This window comes from Catharus ustulatus, chromosome 17 (assembly GCF_009819885.2).
Source record: "Catharus ustulatus isolate bCatUst1 chromosome 17, bCatUst1.pri.v2, whole genome shotgun sequence".
Lineage (NCBI taxonomy): Eukaryota > Metazoa > Chordata > Aves > Passeriformes > Turdidae > Catharus > Catharus ustulatus.
The window spans coordinates 7008722-7031228 of NC_046237.1; the positions used below are offsets into that span (position 1 = coordinate 7008722).

Sequence of the window (22507 nt, forward strand, 5' to 3'; positions counted from 1 at the left end):
ATGCTGTGCTCTGTGCCTGCCAGAGGCCACTGATTCCCTGAGGTATCACACTGTCAAGCCACACCAGCACCACAGCTGCAGCTTTTTCACATTAGAAATTTCTCCAGCCTCAGCTCCCACTGCCAAGGTTACTGCTGGGACTGCAGTCCCACGCTCCCAGCTCAGGAAAATGGTGTGAGGGTTTGGAATTCACCTACAGCACCAGTGATGGAGTTTGCAGCTCCCCAGCCAGAGCACAGCTTGGGAACAGCATCCAGTATCTTGGAAAGGAAACATCAGACTGTACATATTATTTAGAAAATATCTTCATGAGAGAGCATCCACAGAGCCAGCAGACAAGCCAGAGGGATAGGATGGAATATTTCACTTGCTTCTTGCCTCAGGCTGCTGCAGGCAGCAGTTGGTATTTACCTGACGAGTTCATAACGTGCACTCAAGAGAGGATTTCAGTGCTGACAGAACAAAACAGACATTCACCCCATTTTCTCCCAAAGGAATTCTTTATTGACAAGTTTCCTCAATCTTTATTTTAAAGAGAAACAGTTCCATACCCAAGCTCCTGCAGTCCCCATTTCACTGGCTCTGCTCCTCACAGGGAGGCCAGTTCCAGCCAAACGAGGAGTGCCCATGAACCACACTCTACACTCCACCTATGGCCTAGTACATCTGCCCACTAACATCTCATCCCATGTCCCCAGGTCTGCAGAGGGAGGGGAGCAGGGGTGGGGGAAATGGAGATTAATCAAATCAGTGTCAAAACTTGCTTCTCTAAAGGGTCAGAGGCAGTTCAGTCCCTCTGGGGTGATAAACCACTAAAACTACCCAGATATGTACATAAGTTTAAAGACCTGAGTAAGTCCCACTTCGCCTCTAAGGCACAGAATTGCTCACTCTAGGTATTTCTACGTGGAGGCACCTTGCCTAGAATAAGATCAGGCCTCTAGGAGAAAAACTTGGAATTTGTCAGCTCCTGAGCAATGAAGCTGGACATCAAAAGAACAAAACATCCAGCCCCTGGAGGGACTGGGTGAGCTCTATGACTCTCTGCCAGTTTTGTAAACCAAAATTAGAGCTGGGGCTTTCAACTGAGAAACCCATCCAGTCACAGCCAGATGTACCAGCTGGAGGAGCCCTCGGAGAGCAGAGCAGAGTCCCTCCAATGGTATCCATATTCCAGCCTTCAGAAATTCCTCCTCCAACAACGAAGGGATAAGCTGAGAAGGGAGAAGCAAGTTTCATACACTCGGGAAACAGAGTGCACCACTGAATTTAACACAAGAACTGGCTTTATAAACATGCTGCTATGACTGCTTGATGCATAACTCCAGTGCTCAACAACCAGCTTTAGAACCATTGCAGTCTCCTCTACAGAAAATAAATCATAAACAAGTAAAGCATAAGTGATGTAAGGCTTGCAACTCAGCTTCAGAGTCCAAGGGAGCATTGCCCTAATATGCCAAAGCTTTTTTTTTGTTTGTTTTTTTAAGCTTTATTTCTTTAAAGTTCATTGCATTTAAAAATAAAGATTCTTAGTTTTGTTAAAGCTAGAGCATTAGTGTAACAACGAGGCAGCTGCTAAGTGAAGTTTACCTTTAAGAAGCCCAGAAAAAACCTCAACTGTTTACCCCATTTACCTGACAGCTCCAGTGGGAGCCAGAGAAAACAGTAACAGGAGAAGCCTGGGAGCTCCCAGTAGCCCACACAGAGAACAGAGCCAGAAGCTGAAGCTAAGGTGCCCATGCACTTGGCTTCTCCAGTTACTGCCCTCTTCATGCTGCTCAGGGCCATGTATCTGCTCCAAGCTATGTCAGACAAGGAAAAACTGTTTTCATCCACAGCCTTGGCATTTCTGAGCTACTTTAAGGAAACTCCAGCTTACACGCTCTCCCAAAAGGACAGCAGTGATACATTTAATCTACAAACTTTAGTGTAAAATATTATTTGTGTACAAAACTTTGCATTCTCTGTATTTGACTTGGATCCAGCAGCAGTGTCTATGAATGATGGATGGATGGATGTCTCCAGACTGGCTCTCAGCCCCTTCTTGGGTTTGCATGTTGTTGCTGTGGTGAAGGTTTGGGAGGGAGGGGGCTCTTCCAGTTGTGCACAGCTGTGCAAAGCCACGTCCAGGTCTAGAAGGGAGCGTTGTCTTGTGGAGGCTTGTCCCCAGCTCCAGAGGGGGAGTGGAGGCCGTCAGTGCTGTTTTCCCTGCTGCCCACCACTCGGGACTGGAAAGAGAGAAGGGAGTGAGGACAACAAGAAAGCAGCACTGGGAATACCAAGTCAATTCTTGTCGAGGTCACCTACTGTAGCCAAGACTTCACATATCTGAGAGGCCATTTGCCCGAATACTAGTCTACAAGAAAAACATTGCAGAAATTAAAGTTTCTGCACAAGGCTTCACATTCTGTGTTTACAAGACAAAGCAGACTGTTACCTTTATGGTCCCAACTCTATCTTCAAAGGACTTGAAGGTTGCAGAATTCCTTGAAGAAAGAAGAGGGGAGAAAAAAAAAACAACAAATCAAGACAAGTCAGTTCTTAACCATATCAAATGGCACAGTGTGACTGGGCTCTGTGGCCATTCCCCTGCAATGACACCATCACCCAGAACACTTCCAGCTCCTCACAGCCTTTAGCACAAATCTCTCAGGCACACCAGGCAGACAACACATCCAAACTCTGCAGGAAAACATTTATACTATGTGCAGTCCACTCAGTTGCTCAAGCTAAATTGTTGAGGAAAACAAGTCCTAGCTCACTGGGGAATCAAGGCATGGTAAGTAGCGAAGAAATCAACTCTTAGCTTTAAAAAACTTCCAGCTAAAAACATTTTGTTTTAAATAGTCAAAAGGGAAAGCTGAGAAAGGTTTAAAACAAAGGCTTCAGTTTCCTCTATCACATCCCATGGGGAGGAAGGGGAAGGGCCATGTACCTGCACCTACCAGCAGTTTCATTTCTACAGGGGTGATCATTTGCATCAGGAAATGCTCACGAAAATCACAATGTAATAAATTAATTAGAGCATTACATATTTCTAGCAAAGAAAACCAGGTCAGTTGTTTGACAGCCCAACAAGCTGCTTCACTGGCAAAGGATTGCAGAGAGTGCTCTGTACTGAGCTTCCAGACCAGGCAATTACTCATAGAGCTGCTCCCCCGGGCCAGGCTGCAGGAGCACCGCGAGATGACTCGCCTCATCTCAGTTATTTTTGTTCCAAGGAATTGCTTTAGATTTGCAGCCATAAAACCACCTCTGTTGAGCTGGAAAGAGGATGAACAGAGAGGGTTCTGTGGGCCTTGTCCAGTCTGGCAGTCATTTCTCCTGCAAGGAGATCACCACCTAAGGCACTGTGAGGGAAGGCGAGGAGAGGGCTCCTGTTAGGATTCACCTCGGTGTCAGCAATGGCTGTGCCATACATTGTGACAGAACTGTACTCCTGCCCTTCAGGGACCTGTGAAAGCTGCAAGCTTCAGCCAAATTTTAGTACAGGTGCAACACTGCACTTAGTCCAAAATAAGGTGCTAATAACCTGAAGAGAGATTTAAAAACCCTTTAAATAGTCAAACTGTAGGCTGTGGTTAATCCATGCTTGGAGAGGGGCCAGCTTGAGAAAGGAGCTGATTATCCAAGTCAGAACAAACCCCCCAGCAGTGATGGAGGCAGGTGTCCTCCCCCAGCCCCACTCAGGAGACACAGGCATGGGCTACATTACCTCATGGCTGGCATACTTATTGAGTGGCGGATGGAGTAGCCGCTGCTCGGAAGCATTTGGGACAAGGAGGAAAAAGTTAATGACAATTTAACACCATGAAAAAGCAGCCTAACCCCAGGTCTGAAGCACTCATTGTCCACACACAGGCTGCTGTGGACAACCCAAGTGGTAGGAGCCAGCCCTCTCTCCCCTTACTAAACAGCTGCAGCCCCAAATTTAGTTTTCCGGACCCAGGATAGCCAGTATTTAACTGCAACTGTGATACAAAAGTCAATCCCAGGGCACTGGCTTGTGGTAGATTTCTCAATCTGGGTCAAGAGTTTAGGCAAGGCTTAAATAACCAGCTTCCCCTTTAAGGTCTGCAAGGGCCTGGAACAGAAACAAATGCTCTTTTAGAGCCTTGAAGAGTATCTTACCTAAGGGAATGTGAGATGGAGTGAGCCCTGGGAGAGGCAGCAGAGAGAAAAAGGAAGGAATGGTCAGAAACTTGTGCAGAGCTAAACACCAAACACAGGGACACGGTCACAGAATCATGGGACAGCAAAGTCAACTACCCAGGAGGAAGCTTCTCAAGATAAATCACAGGAGCAAGCAAAAAAAAAATGCTTTTCATTGACTCCAGACAAGCCAAGATGTTTCTCAAAGAGCAATAACAGCACCTACATCAACTTAGAACCCAGTGGGGAGGGGAAGCAGTACATGTGCAATAGCAAACCAAAACATTTTACCTACCCCCATCCATTGCTTTCACGTGGGTTTTTTTAAGCATTTTTTTTTGTAAACTGAAGGTTCTACCAAGCTATACTGGCAGAGATACCTCCTTCCCCCATTTCCCCCTGTGGTCTCTCATACAAAGACAGCATTGCTCAGACTTCTGGTGAGGACTTGAGTAAGGGCAACCTGCAATGGATACCTGCACCTTATCTTGCCAAGCCTGCAAATCTCAAAGTTACAGTTCAGAGAACAAATGCACTGCAGGTTAAAAAATATAAGATTAAAGGTATCATGTTTACCCTGTAACTTGGTTGCCCATTTTTAGGATGGGATTTTGCAATGCAGTGGCATCTCAGCAGTCTGAAACAACAGACTGAGGTTTCCTATTTCTATTAGGAAGATTACCAGGATGCTCTGAAGGAGCTTCTCCTGCCAGTGTTTTATTCCACTTAAAAATAATTTTTGTCTCTGCAGTAGGAAGCAGTCATGGTAAGCTGGATGTGAAGTACTTGGCAACAAGTACAAGGGCTTTTCCTGACAGCCAGAGCAAAGATGTTGGGCTCTGTGGTTTCATTTCCCCATATATCCAAGTCAGCTCTTTGGCAGGGTGGATGTCTTAAAATGCTGCCTTTGCACGAGAAATAAATTAACTTCCTACTTACTCTTGCTTAAAGGAGAACAACACAGGTAACACATCCATGCACCATGCTGCTCCATACAGAATACCACAGGAACTGATTCTTTGTTCAGTATCTTGGCCTGGACCTAGCAGAAACCCTTTTCCTCCTTCCATAGGGACTGAAAGTTTACATAAATTCCAGAATCTGCAGGTACTTTGGGTTCAGCCTAACATTCATGATGAATTTGTTCGTAGCATTATGTACAGCAGCAAACTTCATCAGACACCATGAAGTGCACAGGTGGACACAAACACACAAAGCAACAAAAAGAAAACACTTCCAATTTTGCAGTTTACTGGAATCAGTAAAATGCAGAAACACAATTTACTTTTTAACTGTAGGTGGAGATAACAGAGACATCTGAACAGGCCAAGATTTGAAAAAATCCCACCCACTAAGGAACATTTCCTCCCTTCAGAGCAATCCAGTAGAGCATTAATGCAGAGAGCACACAGTTACAGCATTAATTTCCCAAGGTTACAATTCACACAACAAAATTTTTGACCAGAATATAGCAAGTCTAAAGATTTAACATGTTACTTGCATTTAAAAACAATTTGATCCAAGCATTTTTAATTGAATTAGGCCCACACCCTTGGTATATTGGAGGCTCTGTCCCATTCATCAGGCCTTCCTTGCATTTATCAACCGGTGAAGGTTGACTAAACAAGGAAATCCCCTCTGTTATCTCAACACTTCCAGTGCTGGAAAATAAACTTGCTTTACAAGTGAATTTGTAGTGTAAGAAGGAAAAAATCAGAGTACAATAATGGAGGTCAGTGTAGGCTACAAAGCCTGTAAGAGAGATTCTCTGGGAACAGAGATCATCCCCTTTGCTCAGAGCAGTGATCACAGCAATACAACAGACTTCACTCCTCGTCAGCTCTGATCACATATCAGAACACCAGAGTTCATCTGGCAAGGGTGAAAAGTGGGACAGCTCCTGCAAAACCTTATGCTCAGAGTTAAATCTTCTTCAGTATCAGAAATAGGAAGACTTGGATGCAGCACAGGAGATAGAAGTCTGTTTATATATGCAAAGAAAAACTGAAAGTCATAAAAAAAAATCATTACTGTGTTCCCCCACAGGGCCACATATACTAATCCTGCTGAAATAACTTTGGCAGGGATTCCCATGTGATAAGGCAGAAGCTGCCTATATTTCATAACACCTCACCCAAGGTATTAGCTATAAAAAGAAATGCAGATGTTGAAGCTGGGATAAACCATTGCTGCAAAGGCCTGGCTCGTGCCTGGGCTAGTTGATTACATGGCCAGCTTTCACATCCAGCTCTGCCACCAGGAAAGCACCCCAGTACCCCTCCCTCCAGCACCTGCTCCTGGGATGGCACAAACATTTCAGCAGCTGCATGACCTGCATTCTCCCAACTCAAAAACAACAGGCAGGACCAAGCCTGTCAAAACAGCTTCTGCCTGTGGCAACCCTGGTTCAGGAGTTCCCCAGCCCAAAAAAAGCACAGTTCCCATTCCTATGCTGCAATAGTCTGGCCAGACTGCAGAAACCAGGCCCCAGATTCACTTATCAGTTTGATAAAATGTGTTCCCACCACATCTTGTGCCAGTATCTGTAATCTGCTGTGATTACATGAAAGTCTCTTTTTCCAGCAGACTAGGGAGTTTCCAGGGAAGAAAAGTTACAACTTGAATGCTGGAAAGGTAGGAAGCCAGCTAGTCCTCTGCCAAATTCAGAGATGTGAGCTACTGAAAACACCAAAAAACACCCTCCAGGAACACAGTAACTAACTCACTGAGGAGAGAACCAGAATAAATCAGTATTATGTGATCAGAGGCCAACAAGTTCTTACCACTCAGATACTCCCAGCCACAGTGGAATAGGAAATTCCCTACAAAGAATGACAGCTACCCATTCAATCCAAGGTTAGAGACAGCATGTTAAATACAAGCTCTAAAAGCCCTTCCTTAGTAACCTAGACAGGCTGTACATCTAGAATTAGCTCTCAATTCCAAGAAAAACATGGTCAAGGGATTCTGCATGAAAAATGTGGATGTTACCATTAGTGGGGAAGAAATCTTTAGCTGAAGTTCTGAGGAGCAGGTAAATCATCAATTCTAACCCTGGGCTTTGTACAGCTGAGAAATTCACAGAGCAAGAACCTCAGCCAGGAGAACCTGTCCCTCTTGCTAATCTGGAGAGGTTTAAATTTGCAATTATTTCAGTGGTCATCTACTTAAGGAATGGAGATAACCCCAACCACAGAACACATTTTTAATGTTGTCATAATCTTCTGAATCAATTGCTCTTTTCCAACCAACATGATATAACTGTGCCTGGAAGACATGCTGCCCTTCTCCAAGGAATGTCAACACCCGGGGCTTGAAACCACACGGAATGCAGCAAACAGACTTTTCCTTTTTTGTTTTTAATCATAACAGAGCACAGGAGGGATGACCCCTCTCTAACCCAAAGCAGTTACACTGAGAAAGCACACCCTCCATAATTCAGTAAGAAATTGAAATGGGAAATTTTAATTCTAATTTCTTACATATGATATAAAAGTTGCAGCGAATCCACACGATGCTAAAAGGGGGAAGGCTGCTAAAAATGTTTGTTCAGTTCTCCTAAACCAAACCAAACTTAAATGCCTTAGAACAGGCTTATCCCTCAGTAAGTCTTCAATAAGTGTTCAATCTGTCCTAAACTACAATGCACAGGGTCACACAGAAGGTGGCAGTCCATCAACAGCAACATGCTGCCAACTAAGCAAAAAAATGGAAAAAATCTAGTTATTGTCTAAAGTCCAATTCCTGTTTGAAACCAAGATCAAAGCACCGGAGTGCAAAGCAGAAATCTTACCTCATGTCACCAAGCTTCCTGCTGATAACAGAACCTACATTGGAAAGGGCTGCTGAAGTCTTCTGTCCTGCCTGGGAAAGGGTTTCCTGGGTCTTCTTATAACTACATGGGGAAAAAAAAGTAATAAATTGAACTAACAGATTGGATCCAAAAGTGTCCCCCCATTTTGAAAAAGGACCCCAGATTAAAGGAAAGAAGCTGGGTTAGTGAGCTGCACTGACTTCACTGAAAGAGCCACTTCCAGATTTGCATATATTCAAATACTTGAAGTTTTACAAAAGCAGCAAGTGTAGGATTAACCTTTTCATATGCTCACCTTATACTTCAGACCACATGTTCTTAAATCTAATAAACTTCTGCTAAAAACCAAAGCAAAACCAATTTTCCACATGGAAGCTCTAAGACCACAGTACTGTAGTCTAATTGCTCTGCAACCACCTTTCCATGTCCTGGAGAAAATAAATCTAGGAACCTATTCCATACTAACCTTTCAGCCTTGAGGGAGCTATAGCATTTCTTGGGGGGTTATGTTTTGGAGCAAAGAGGCAAGAAGCAAGACCATCATCACCATACAGAAAAGAAATGCAGGAATCAGCATTAGTTCTACAGCAGCAGTTTAGAAATAAATTGGTAGAGAAGTTTCCTATCAGTTACCATTAACCACAATAGGTAAGGAGTCTGACAGCTTTTATTTGTCAGCTGATTATTTGAGTTTATACCTGAGCTGGAGACACTTGAGAACCTTTGTTTCCTTCAGATGAGACAAATCTCAGGAACAAAGATTCTTTGTGGCACTTTCATGAATTCATTCTCTCTAAACTATTCTACAGCTGATGATTAACATCTAGATTTATGTCATTCTTCAGACTACAAAGAAAAGACTCAGGCTGGAAAACAAGTTCAACATTTTAAACTTTTCTTATTCCAAATATTTCAGCTTGAGATTATTTTTTTGCCTGGTGAGGACATTTAGAAGGACATTATAAACAGCCTAATGTTCTCTCATGCCTGAGCTCCCCTGACTACAAACACCACAGTGACAGATGACTTACTCACATCTCCTTCTCTCTAGGCAGAAGTGCATGGACAGCACCACAGCACCAGAACTGGATTTGAGCAATTCCAATTACAACACATTGGTTTGCTGGGTTATTTTTTTTTTAATACTACAGCCAAGTATTTCTGAATCACGAATATACACAAGACTTAGGCAGAACAGGGCAAAACTGCATCAGCTTTTCCTTCCTTCTTCCTGCTTCTCAGAGAGAATTCCTATAACCTACACATTTTTCAGATCAATTCTTCTTGAAGTCAACAGCTCCAGAAGAACCTGAGTGTGCCCCAACAGCAAGGCCTCAACATTTCCTCTGCACAGCACAATTTCTGCACCTCAGCACAATTTAGGAGTGAACTGATCAGCACCAAGGCTGCTTGATCTCATACAGGGATTGCCTTCCTATTGAAACCACAGTGTTTGAGGAGGATCTCAATCCCTGCCTTCAGCAGCCAGGCTCCTCCCTGGCTGAGCCCTGTCATGGGATTTGATTTACAGCTGCCTAACAAATATTAAAGCCCTCATGCTCACCAAAGTATGCAGTGCTGACTCTATGTCTGCTTGGCACCCAGAGCTCAGCACTGAGGAATGGTTTACAGCCTCAAAGGGTACCATCATGCCATTCACACTGCAAAATTCTAGATATTATGCCCAGCTTCAGCAGATAAGAGGCCAGAGATTTTCCAGTTGTGTTTTCCACACCTGACAGCAGAATTTTTAATATAACCAAAGAACAAGCACTTGGATGCTGCTGCTTCTGTCTGAGTGTGCTCCTTCCTCCAGCACAACTGCTTGTGCTGGCACAGCAAACTAGATCAAGGCAAAGATCTGGATTAAATATAAACTTGGAAGCACAAGAAAGCAGCAGCTGGATCAGATGGCCAGCCTAGTCCTGCATCCACAGCTCCCACACACACGTACACACCTCACTGCTGCCAGGAGGCAGAGCAAGCACGGGGAGATGAGCAGCTCTGTAACCCAGAACTGCCACCACACACACATGTGCAGCTGCAGCTGTGACAGCCAGGGATCAGCTTATACAAGGCTTTAATGCAACTTAACTACACCCAGCCTTGACCTAGAAGCTGCAAGTGCCACAGCCTGGTTTTCCACGGGTGTAAATTCACAAACACTCACTTTCTTCCCTTAGCCCCAGCACAAAGCACAATGGAATAATCCAAATCTGGTAGTAATAAATATAAGCTCTGGCTAATACCCTGCTTTACTCACAGGCAATTGGCTGCAGCAGAAGCCACAGAGATGATCTCTGCCCTGTGCTGTTCATCCCATGGCATTCCAACATTTCACTGCACCCCTCTCCTATAAACCCTGACAGGAAGGAATGAAATCTGCACCCTCAAATCCTCCTTTATCCATTAACACTATCTTCCTCTCCTTGCTTTTATCCAGCAATCACTGTGTGAGCTGTCTGGCTAAAGACACAAGCCATGTAATTCACTTCACATTCTGGTTACAGTGAAACTGGATCTAGGCACAGACTGGGGTGGGTTTTGCCTGTTTATGTGCTGCTTGCAGAGGGAAAGTCAGTGGCCAGGAATGGCAAACACCAGGAAATTCCACAGCACACAAAAGCACCATAGGGTCAGGAGTCAGGTCCATTCCCAGCTCCCTCAAGAGCCTTGTTAGTTACAGAGCAGAGCAGCACTGAAACAGGAAACACAATCCACTTGCATAAAAAAACCCTAAAACAAATTAATAAAACCTCACCCTTGGACTTTTTGAACTTGCCTTTCTGAACTCACTGAACTTCAGAGAAGTAAAAATTCTGATTGATTTCTGAAATGTTGCTGGAATCTTTCAGCCTCCTCACATCTCTGTTTCTTGCCAGCACCAGTTGTCACTCTGTCCAGTGCCAAAGCAAGCAGGAAAGCTAAAGTGCCACAGCTCTTCAGGCCCCAAGTGCTCCACAAAAGCACATTTCCGCCACACTTCTGGTGCTTATGAAGTACAAGGAAACAGATACAACCAGAAGTTTTCCACTCTAGCAGGCACACCCAGGGAGGGACTCTGAACACCGCTGGAGTCAGCCGCTGTCAGCAAGCACAAAAACCAAGGTCATTCTACTTGGCAAGCGAAATGTGACAGTTTACAGCTTCTTAATCTTGAAAACACAGTTGAAAGTGGACCTGCATACTTTAAAGTTTTTTTTCTGTTACTCCTACATTTTATCTCTGCTCCTCTTTCACCCTGTTAAGAAGAAAACCGTGCATTCACACATGCTGCTGATAACCAGCCAGCTCCAAGGACTGCATTTTATACCCACTCAGAGAACAGGAAAATCTGTCTCACATCTAAGACCTACCTTCCCAGTTTAAGTCAGCTCAGAAAATAATGACAAACCTACCTGCACCCACTGCAGCACTGGAAGGGGTTGCCCTACATTCTGTGGGAAAGGCACAGTGAGAAGGACAAAGGCCAACTTCCATAGTATCCTTCCATAATTTAGTCCAGATGAGAATTCAATTTCAGGCATTCAGTAAAAGCACATCTAAGAGAGATTTGCATTCAACAACTGGAGTAGAACAGCTGTGAGGCTTAAGCTGAGTCTATTTGCGGCCCCAACATGACAGGAAGCTTCTCAGGCCACTAGAGCTCTATTCTCATCAGGTACCAAAGCAGAAAAGGAAAACTCCTGCTCCCTGCAGAGCATGTTGGGATAACAAGAAAGTCAGCCTGGCTATTGCCCAGCTTCTCAGCTGAAGGTGTAAGGTGTGGCACACAGGTCTCAGCTACCCAGGAGTTTCAGCCAGGCATTTATAGAGAATCACTGGATACTGACCTGGGGAAAAGCTCCCTCTCCCAGCAGAGGCATTTATTGGGTTATAAAAGTAAAAGCTAGGAAATATAAATGTCCAGGTAGCTCTAGTGAAAGCAGAGAGGGGCACAGCACAGTTAGTGGCAGCAGACTGGCAGAGGAAAGCATTTGTTAAGGCTGAAGGTTAAGACACTCACGCTTCTGATTGAGTTAATTTTTCATTCCAGTCCTCCAGTGTGCTGCTGGCTGAAAGATATCTACAAACACAACTGAGGTTAGAGACAGCTCCAAGATTCACTGCAGGTGCTTCTTCTGACACTTTCCACATTATTAGTGACTCTTTACACTTACAGTATCAGAGGCTTTATTTCTCTGACAACAGCTTCAGCCTCTCTGGTACAGCCTGAAGGAAAAGAACTGTTTGAGAGGCAGGGAGACACCTAAGCCCCAGTTTCTTTTGTTTAAGCTGTTCAAACACTGAGCACAAAGAAACAAAGCCTCCAGTTTAAAAGGTGTCAGGAAATTAAAAATTTTGCATCTTCTGCTCCCTTCCTACGTGTTCTGTTATTGGGCTGCATTAAAAGCACAGAGCAGTGAACTGATCTTAAGGCCAAAAAAATCAAACTGCCACACCCAAAGCTGTTCTTTACCAATACAGCAGGAACCAGACAAACAATTAAACTTTTGTTTTTCCGATCTTTAGAAATCATGTTTCTCTATACAAAAACAGTACCTTAAGGGCTGCAACAACTAACACTGGAGGTACAGAACACTCACACTACAGAAGATGGCTGCTCCCACCTCAGACAGAACACAGAAATGCTCAAAGGAGGGGACTTAGCACCCAGATTTCACTTGCCCCAATTAGATCAGTGCCTAATGATGTGATGCTCCCAATCCACATTCTCCTCTTAGCTAAATAATCTCCTTCAACACAAGACAAAGGGAGATAAACTTCAGCACAGAAAGCACTCAAGGGCTCCTTGGGTTCAGCTATGCAGCAGGAATCAATGGTTTGTGTCTAATATCAATGGAGCTCTAATATCATTAAAGAATATATTCCAGAAGCAAAAGCCAGATGCTCTTTGTCTGCATTTGTCACCTGCTTGGATACACAGCAAAGATTAAAATTCAAGCATTTCTAGTGCTGACACAGGGAAAAGGGTCACACAGCAATGCAGCAGATTCAGAAGCTCATGAACACACTGGCAATTGCACAGCCCCTATTTCCAGCTATGAGGAAGCACCTCCAGCCACTTCTCTCCCAGGTGGCCATACAGAAAAGCAACAGTCAAACTGATTCTACCACACTCATGATGAGAAGAGAAATAGTTTCACAGTAGAGGTTCGCTAATAAGACACCTGAAACAACAGACTAATCTACCAATTACCAGCTGAAGGGAAATTGTGGTTAAATTTTTGTCCCCTCATTTTTGTGTTTTTTCATACAAGATGTGGTCTGGTAACTGATTGGAATTTTTCTTCTGCAATAGCAAGACCATGACAGAGATGATGGCAGTAACATTTACTCATCTCCTCTGCAGTTGAGGGATGTTTCTAGCTGGAAGCCAGGCATGCTGGAAGTAACAATCCTGCTTCACCCTGCCTCCAGCTCCCAAGCAAGCCCTGAGGCCTGGGAGAACAAGGAGCAGCACAAATCAGGGAAGGCAGCAAGGAACAAGGAGGTGATGCTGAGGAGCTCGAGGCACTCACAAGTCAGACTGTGTCACTTTGTCATTCCACTCTCCAAGTTTCTCAGATGTTTTCACATAACTAGAAACAGAAAGTGTTAATGAATATAACTTTAATATTCATTTTTTTAGAAGACAATGACACAGATTCCAGTGACAAAGGAATAACAGAAATGGGGCAGGGACAGAGGAGGAGAGATGAGGAAAGGAATAAACAGCAAGATGAACAGCTCAGTGATCTGCTCTGCAGTGTCACTGTCAATAACTCCAAACCCCAGTTAAGTTACAGGAGACTTTTTAGGCTGAATGAAGCCTCATGGGCACCCAGAGTCCCTGACACCCAGTGCAGGGACAAACTTACCTTATGGACCCTCCTTTTGACACTGTGAAGCACAGCAGTGACCATACCCTTAATGCCTGCTCACTTCATATATTTAGGACAAGATGACTCTGCTGAAGTACACTAATATCACAGATTTTTTTCCTAGAAACTGCAGGTTTTTAATTCAGGGTCTACAACCCAGGCAATGCTTCTGAACTGGTGCAAGCTGCAAACCTACTTGCACTTCTCTTTGAGCCTGAGCTCAGAACAAAGTAGCAGCTGCCTCAAAGAAAGGGCAGAAATAGGCAAACTGAACCAGTAAGTGTGATCCAGATCTCTAACACCATGGACAAGAGCAGCCAGCAACAATTTATCCTGATCACGGATATGAAAGTCCAGTTTACGCAGACACAAAAAGGATTTTTTAGGTGACTTTTACTCCAAAAAACCCATCAGAAGAGAAACCTCCAGCCACTCAAAAGAGCTCTGGGAAGTGTCACACAGAGTCCCAGTTAAACACAGGAGTGGCACAAGCAACACTTACGCGTTGGAGACTTGGACATCGTGCCAGCTTTTGGACAGGTTTTGCTTTAGCCCATCCAGGGGAGTCAGACCCAGCTTCCTCTTCAGCTCTCCACAGTGCCTCTCTTTGGCAGCCAGAACTTGTCTGAGAGTACCAATTTCTTCTTCAACCTTAGAGAAAGGCAGAGGTTTGTCTCAAATCACGGTTCAGTTAAAAACTGTATATTAAAACAAATTTTTACCTCCCTCGAAACTAAAAATATTTCATTAATTTTAAAAATTGGGAAGAATATCAGCTGAATTATTCAACTCAATATGAATTGTGTTGGAATGAGAGGCCACTCAGACTTCACACAAGTCACTGGTGATTTAGTGACACTGAGATGAACAGAGCCCACTCCTTGTATTGTAATTTCAACAGCAGACACAATTCAGTCGCCAAACCTTATTAACTAAGATTTTATCTTGTGTATTTTTCCTCTGATGTCTTAAAGCAAAGAGTTTTTCTCAGAGCTCTTTCTTTCAAGACTTTCAAAGCACTCTGGAGCTATTACCAGGCAGAGTGGGTTCATTTCTACCTCAGCAAGCCCTGCATGACCACCCAGAGCAGCAAAGTCCTCCCCTGCCACAACCTGCAAGTCAAAAAAACCACCACAAGATTCTGACATGAAAAGACAATGGAGAAACAGCTGCAATCATCTCCGGCCACGTTTCAGGCAGAAATGGTAACCTGACCTTCAAAGCCCAAAAGGTGCTCAAACTTTAGGATACTACATTACAAACCATCAGCTCATTGAAAACATATAGGCACCAAAAACAGTTGCCTGTAAAGCGCAAAAAATATTTAAGAGAAAAAGGTAGGAAGAAAAACTCATTAAGTGCTCCAATGTTTCAGTTTCCTTAGGAAAAACAGCTTTCTTTTGCTTAGCATTTGCCTGAAGTGTTTTCTCTCTTCGCATAGAGCTGAAATCCTTCACTGAGCTCATGGCATCAAAAGCCATTCATTTCCTTAGAGCCCTAAATCAGGCTGTTCTGGGAAAGAGCAAACAACACACCGCAGCGTTTGAAGTATCTGCCAGCTTTGTGCATTTGAACAATTAGCTGAGAGACCCAAAGGTAACACTGCAAAATTAAAAACAAAAAAAACCCCAACCTCCCAACAACAAAACACCCAGAAAACAGGAGCTCCCGTGGCTCGTGTTTGCTCCTTCCCAGCAGAACACAGCCAAGCCCCCCTCACCTTGGCGAGCTCGGCTCTCAGCTCCTCCTCCTCGGCCAGAGTCAATCCCTCGGGGGCAGCGCCCCGGGCCGCGTTATCCACGGGAACATCTGTCATGGCATCCGCCAGCAGACCTTTGTTGGGAGAGTTAAGGTTGATATCTGTCGCAGACAAGGAGCAGAGGGCACTGAATAAGCAAGCGGCAGGCGAGGCGCGTTATGCAAAGCAGGGCGAGGGGGAGGCAGAGCTGCGGGAAGGGGCTGCGCCGGGGCGGGGAACAGAAACCTCCGCTGCACTTTCCTCCACCAGCATCGGTCGGAACCGGCAGCAGCACCGGGCATTCCGCGGCCTTACAGCTCCCGTGCCCGGCACCGTGGGTGGGGACGGGCCCGGCCAGGGAAGCGGCGCCAAGGAGCGACCCCCGGGGCCGCTCCCGCATCGCCGGGGCCGCGTTCCCCCTCACGGCAGCGGCATCTCCCGCACCGCCGTGCCCGGCACCCCCCGTCCCCAGGCAGCCCAGGCCCGGTGCGCAGCCCCCGGCCCGTACCCTGGTTCGCGCTCTCCATGGCGCTGCCCCGGGCCCGTCCAGCCGCCGCCGCCGCCGCCGCCGCCCCCGGTGACGCGCTCAGCGCGCGCCGCCCGCCCGTTCCGGGGAGGGTCGCGGGCACAGCGCGTCACGGCCGCGTCGCCACGGTGACGGTGACACGTGTGTCACTGCCCCGGCACCGGACACGGCGGTGACGTCATGGAGCGGTCAGCGGAGCCAGGCGGGGCCGGGCAGTGCCGTGAGCGCGGCCGGAGGGCAGGGGGCAGCACCGGCACGGGGCACCGAGACAGGGGGCACAGCACGGGGCACCGGGACACCGAGCACAGCTCGGGGCACCGGGCGGCACCGGGCATGGGGCACCGGGGACTTCCCTGCCTGCCACTGCCCGGTCTCTTCGTACGACCCCCGAGCTCCGTTCCCTGCCCCAGCCTCCCACCGGGCCCGTTAATTAGCGCTCATCATTCAGCACGGTAACGAGCCTCGCTGCCAGTCCCTCGTCCCTCCTTCGGGGTTTGGGGCTCCAGTTGGGTCCGGCGGTGGCTGCGGTGCCCGGAGCCTTCCCGGCTTCCACAGCCTGCCCTGGGTGCCCGGTCACAGGGACTCCCAGCCCACTCCCGGTGTGCAGCTGCAGGGATCAGGGCACTGCCCGTTCAAAATGTGCCTCAAAAACCGGATTCTGTCGCGGTGCCACCTGCAGTGACACCAGAGGAGAGAGAGGTCTGGCCCGTGCCTGCTGCTCTGGTGACAATCTGCTGCTCCCTTTGGAGGGAGCGGAGTGGGAGCCCAAACCCGCCGGCAGCACAGCCTGAAATTCCACCTGGGTTTGAGACCTGCTTCAGGGCACGGGGAAACCCTGGGCTGCTCTGCTTCCAGCTATTTTGCAATCCCTCCCTGGAAAATCTCACTGGGTTGGGGCCTCGTTTCGTTTTCAGAGCCTTTCCCCCGTCTCTTCGGGTTCCCCAGGATGAGGCACGAAAAGGGAAGTGAATATAGATGGGGAAATGGAATTTGTCAGAGCCCTTTCCATCAGCACCTTGGCCACCCGAGGGGAGGCCACAAGAGCTCCTGGAAATGCCCTTCCTGGAGCACAGCACATGACCCCCATCCGCCTGCTTGGCCTTGGAAGGACAGGGAGCACTTAAATAGCTTAACTTTTTATTGGAGGATTTGTTGAGGGGTTATTGTGAAATTTGGAGCCTTGGTGAACACCTAATTTCAAAGCTGAGCTCAGTGGAAACCCAGGGAGTGGCCGACTGCTAAGCCCATGAGAAAAATCTGGATTTTTCCAAGCTCACCAGAGCTTGAGCTCCTGAAAATCTGGCCCCGAGGGGTGGCTGCAGCAGGAGGGCTGTGGCTCACAGGGATTGCCGTGGCCTCTGCCAGCTCTGCCAGGCACAAAGCCCACTGCCAAGTCCAGCCTCTCTGAACAGCCAGGGATCAGGCTGTGCCTCCCGGGATTGCCCTCCAAAAATCCCCTGCTCTAGCAGCTGATTTCCCTCTACCTTCAGGCACTGGTTTTTAATTAAATGCATCATGGTGCCAACTTAATCATTCCCCAAGACCTTGAAGGGTGTTGGGAAGTGCAGAGCAATCCTGAATTTGGGGAGAGGGAAAAAATAAAATCCCTTTTGTGTTTTCTGATCTGCTGGGGTTCTGCCGGGGCTGAGCAATTATTTGGGGGGCAAATGTCTGTGGAGGCGTTTGTTTGCCACAGCCACAGCTCTGCACCCTCCACATCTCCCTGGTTCCCTTTTTGCTGCCACCGGGATTTTTGCTCGGTTGGGTTTTTTTTTTTTTTGGCCGTTTGCTGGCGAATGCAGAAATGTCAAACCTGGGGTGAATTCCCTTTCGCTGACGCCCTTCCAGCCGTGTGGAGGCGGAGGGGAAGGAGGGGGGGTTTGATGGTCTCATCTGGGAGGTGAGTGCCATCTCCCTGTGCCCGTGTCTCTGGAAAGCGCATGTCCCCAGGCACCACGTTGTTTTCCAGCCCTGAAATACAAACCACAAAGCGAGGAATTGCGTGAACGGCCACGCACACGAGAAGCAGCACCGTGAGCGTCCTCGGCCAGCGCAGCTCCCGGCATGGGGATGGGGATGGGGATGCTCCGGGTGAGCACCTTCATCCCTCGGCTGCCAGTTCGCGGTGTCTGCGCCGGGCTCGGGCAGGCGCCGCTGCTCCGTGGTTTCGCTGGAAGCCGCCGCGTTCTGGGCTCTGTGCCCCCTTTTAAACCAAGCCCTGACCTAGATTCCCTCCCTGCCCGTGCACAGCCGCTGGTCTCTCCTCTCCGCCGCTCCTCCCGCGGCTGGAAGGGGCCCAGCGGAGCGGGCCGGGCTCCTGCTCCTTATGCCGATGGCATCCGCCCCGGAGCGCCGGCTGATAGAGCCCCTATCGCCCTTTCCCGGCCCCGCACGATTCCAAGGCGCGAGGTGTTAATGGAGAACCCCCGAGCAGGAGGCGCGGCCGGCGGGGCCACCTCTGCTCGGCAGAGATATCACCGCCCAGAGGCAGCGGTGATGGCCCGGGGCCAGCCTCTGGCTCTGCTTGTCCTCCCCAACGGCAGTGTCCCCGTTCCCGCTGGGCCCCAGGCACATCCCATCCCTCGGGCCAGCACTGGAGACATCAGCCGGGGGATGCAGCAGGGAGGGAACACACCTGGATGGCCTCCTACAGAGTGTGGGTGCAACAGGACCCTGTTTGTCCATCCTTGTGTCCATCTGTCCATCCATCCATCACTTTATCCTTCCTTCCTTCCTTCCTTCCTTCCTTCCTTCCTTCCTTCCTTCCTTCCTTCCTTCCTTCCTTCCTTCCTTCCTTCCTTCCTTCCTTCCTTCCTTCCTTCCTTCCTTCCTTCCTTCCTTCCTTCCTTCCTTCCTTCCTTCCTTCCTTCCTTCCTTCCTTCCTTCCTTCCTTCCTTCCTTCCTTCCTTCCTTCCTTCCTTCCTCTCTTCCATCCATCCATCCATCCATCCATCCATCCTTCCCTCCCCATCAGAGTCAACCCCCACTCATGGTTATATCCCTGACCTTTCCTTGGGCATGCAGCCACATGAGCTAGCATTTACCTGGGCACTGGTGGCAAAACACATTTAAGAGCAAAAACCAGCATTTAGATACAGCATGTGCACCAGCACCTTGCCCCTGGGTCACAAAGGCAGGAATTGAGAACTGGACACATTGGAGGATCCCCTGCAATCACCCTGGGAACTGTCCAAGCCCCCCTTGCATGCCCCCCAAAAACCTTTTATGCTTCAGGTGAGACAGATCCTCTTTCCTCATCCCACAGGTGCTAGTTAAAGCGCCCTATTTCCCCTTTCCCCATCCACCACTGGCCCCTGCGTGCTGCAGGGCATCGCCTGCCCGGTGCTGCCTTCCGCTTTTCTCCAGACCCAAAATAGCCCCCGGACAAGGGTGGGGGGATGCCGGGGGTGACACTTCCTCTTTCTGAGACACCACTGTGGCTGCTGGGGAAGGTGCAGAGACTCTCAAGTGGGGATGAGCCGAGGGGACGTGGGTGCAGCTGCTGGGGCTGACATCAGGCATGGATCTGGAGCATCCTCTGAATTCCCAGCTCCTTGCCTGGACCATCCGAAGATCCCCCACTTTGTCACCTCCCTGCCAGTGTGGGAGGTTGGTGTGAGCATGCAGACTATGTGGCTGCATCCCATGGAGCAGTCTGGGCTGGGCTGGGGTCCTGGCATCCCCAGGGGTTCCCCGTGCCCACCTCTCCACCCCAGGCAGAAGCTGCACCCACGGACTGCCCGAGGAGTTCCCGTTTGTGTCCTGCTCTTTCCCAGAAAATGTCAGCAACTCTCTGACTGGTGGCTGGGCTTTCCCACTCTCAGCTGGAGTCCCCCTGCTCCCACCACAAATGCCGTCAGGAGCCATGGGAGCAATCTCAGCTGGAGCAAGTCAGACTCTTCTCCTCTGAGGCCACTTTGGAAGATCACACCCCTTTGCCTGGAAAATGAATCCCTTAGTTTCTGCTTTGTTATCCTGGCTCATTTGGCTGCTCTCAGCTCCGAAACAGCTCCTGGGGGCACCCACGTACTCTGTGTCAACCACCAGTGCTGCCCTGACTGTGGGGTTTCTCTCTGGGCCCCACCTCGTCATCTCTTATTTCCACCCTCATCACTGGGAATTCCCCCACCAGCATTTGGGGTGAAGTTGCTCATCTCTGCAGTCACAGCAGTGTCCAGGGAGCCACCAGCACAATGGGGCAGGAAGGGCTGTCCCACTCCAGCCCCATGGCAGCACCCTGCTCCCCACAAACCCAGCCCCATGCCCAAGAACACCTCAGGGGCATGCAGGGGACATGGAGGGATGTGGGGTGAAGCCTCTGGTCTAGGGGCTTCCCATGCACCCCCAGAATGATGTGCACACCCGGGAGTTGATGGCTTAGGATTTTAGCTTTTATACTTCTCATTTATTTGTAATCCTTTGATTCTTTAGTGTATAGCTCTGGACTCCATATAGAGTATTAGCTACTGTTTTCCCGTTTTGGTCAGACAAAACAATTCCTCTCCAGGCCTGGGAATCAAGGACACCTCACTGTCTCAGGCCCCGAGAAATGTAAACAAAAGTGAGTTGGAGGGGCAAACTTGGGGTAAATGACTTCATTACCTGAAGCTGTAATTGAAGATTAACCCTCAATATGCAAAAGGACCAAGTATGAAACCCCATATATGACCCATCATCCATTTTGGGTGTAGCCCCTGGGGGGGCTTTGTTTGCCCAAATTGTCCCTGAAGGCCCTTGAATAAATATAACCACTTTTTATTCCCTTAACTTTGTCTGGCCTCTGTTTTAAGGTAGCCCAAAGAGGCATCCCCGTGGCCAAGAACACCTCAGGGGGATGCAGGGGACACGGAGGGACGTGGGATGGAGCCTCTGCTCTCGGGGCTTCCCATGCACCCCCAGAATGATGAGCACAGACGGGAGCGTGCACTCCTGTGGGGACACGTGCACACATGGGGACAAGGGATATGTGCAGCTGAAGGACCCGCTGGGTGACAGAGGGAGCCACGTCCCGTACCCGGGGCCTCGAACCCCGCAGCCTGGCTGGGCTACAAGGGAAACTTGCCGGGGACACGGCGTGCAAAAGCCACGCTGCTGTCACTGGAGCTGTGACCGGCCCTGGGCGTCAGCTGCCATTCCTGGGAGCCGGGGCAAGGATCCATCCCTGCCGCCCTCCCTCGCGCTCCGGAAACGGGCTGGGCAAAAACCCTCCTCCTCCCCGCTTCTGCCTGATTTCGCCTGCCCTGCCCAGGGCTGCTCTGGGACCTGTTTCCCACCCCGCTAACCCTGCTCTGGGATCCATCCAGCACCATCTGCCGCTTGGAAGAGCCCTGTTCCCTAAGCTGCTCTAATCCCTGAATCCTATCTGCGCCCCGCAGTCGGTGTGAGCTGCCGGCAAGGAGCATCTCCCCGGCTTCCGCAGCCCACGCTCCCGCAGCCCACGGCCGCGCTCCCTGCGGCTCTCCCGGCTCTCCCCTGCCCATGATGCTGGGGCTGGTCGGGCTCTGAGCAGTCCTTGCGCTGCGGGAAAATAGGAAATGCTGGGAGAGGCGAGAGAAGAAAAGCAATAAGTGATGCTGGACGCTGCTGCCTCCTGGCCTTCCTTTGCCCTGGGAGCGAGGCGAGCTCTGAGCCAGGAGCTCAGCCCCGGCGTGGGGAGGCGAGAGAGGGGAGAGATCCCCCGGGATCAGGAGCTGTGGGGCAGCTGGCAGGAGAAGAAAAGAAGCGAGGGGGCGCGGAGAGGTGGGAGGAGGGTGGGGGCGGTGAGCCCGAGGGGGAAAGAGCCGAACGCTGGAGCGCACAGACCCGGCGGCTCAGGAAGCCGGGGCCGGAGGAGCGGGGGGCTGGGGAGGTCTCCCCCGCTCTCCGCGCCGAGGAAGCGCAGGGAAGAGCTTCCCGGAGGATGCGGGGCATGGAGAGAGAGGAAGCGTCGGAGACAGCTGCACAACATCTGGCAGCGGCGCGGTCCCCCGGGACCCCGAGGCAGCCGAGCAGGGGGGGTCGGGCCAGTGCGACGCTTCCTGCCACCCCTCCGCTGCCAGATGTGCACCCCGCTCCCCCCGGCCCCGCACCCCCACCCTTCCTCCCGCCGGGACGTGCCCAACACCTGCTTCCAGCTCAGCCCCAGCTCCCGGCGCTCCCAGGACCCCGCGGTCCCCGCAGCGCCCAGGGGACACGCGGCCCCGTCACCTTTGGCATCCCCATCCTCTGATGGCTTTCCTGGCTCCCGCGGGGAGCTGGGGGGAACGCTCAGTGCGTGTCCGCACATGGGGCACGCTCCCCTCCGTGGCACTGTGGTGCCTTCGCCCAGACCAAGCCCAGCAGCTCCGGCCCCAGCAGAGCAGGGCAGGGGGTGCAGGACCACCCCACCCCTGCCGGCGCTTCCCACCCGATCCCTCCTGCCCCGAATCCCTCTG

At 49.6% G+C, this 22507-nt stretch overlaps 1 protein-coding gene across 10 annotated transcripts; it reads right to left on the reverse strand.

Moving 5' to 3' along the window:
• Nucleotides 1-481: 481 nt before the first annotated feature.
• TPD52L2 (TPD52 like 2) lies at nucleotides 482-16154 on the reverse strand. 10 transcript variants are annotated; one of them, XM_033074750.2, is made up of 11 exons: nucleotides 16077-16154; nucleotides 15551-15690; nucleotides 14333-14481; nucleotides 13489-13548; nucleotides 11973-12032; nucleotides 7946-8047; nucleotides 4132-4158; nucleotides 3716-3757; nucleotides 2438-2486; nucleotides 2308-2356; nucleotides 2065-2228 (listed from the first exon to the last, which is right to left on the reverse strand). In XM_033074750.2, exons 1-10 carry the CDS (start codon nucleotides 16093-16095, stop codon nucleotides 2321-2323), a joined length of 684 nt encoding a protein of 227 aa, XP_032930641.1. In that variant the 5' UTR covers nucleotides 16096-16154; the 3' UTR covers nucleotides 2065-2228; nucleotides 2308-2320. The 10 variants fall into 10 exon arrangements, with proteins under 10 accessions (XP_032930638.1, XP_032930639.1, XP_032930640.1 ...); XM_033074747.1 differs by lacking the exon at nucleotides 2308-2356 and having other exon boundaries at nucleotides 482-2228; XM_033074748.1 differs by lacking the exon at nucleotides 2308-2356 and having other exon boundaries at nucleotides 482-2228; nucleotides 15551-15663; nucleotides 16077-16146.
• Between the last annotated feature and the right edge of the window lie 6353 nt (nucleotides 16155-22507).

What these genes read in the sequence shown, in the direction of transcription:
- TPD52L2 (XM_033074747.1), bottom strand. An exon ending in ATAAGTATGCCAGCCATGAG is followed by an intron (nt 2,487 to 3,715) that starts GTAATGTAGCCC and finishes TCTTTCTTCAAG; the next exon opens with GAATTCTGCAACCTTCAAGT. An exon ending in ATAGAGTTGGGACCATAAAG is followed by an intron (nt 2,229 to 2,437) that starts GTAACAGTCTGC and finishes CTCTCTTTCCAG; the next exon opens with TCCCGAGTGGTGGGCAGCAG.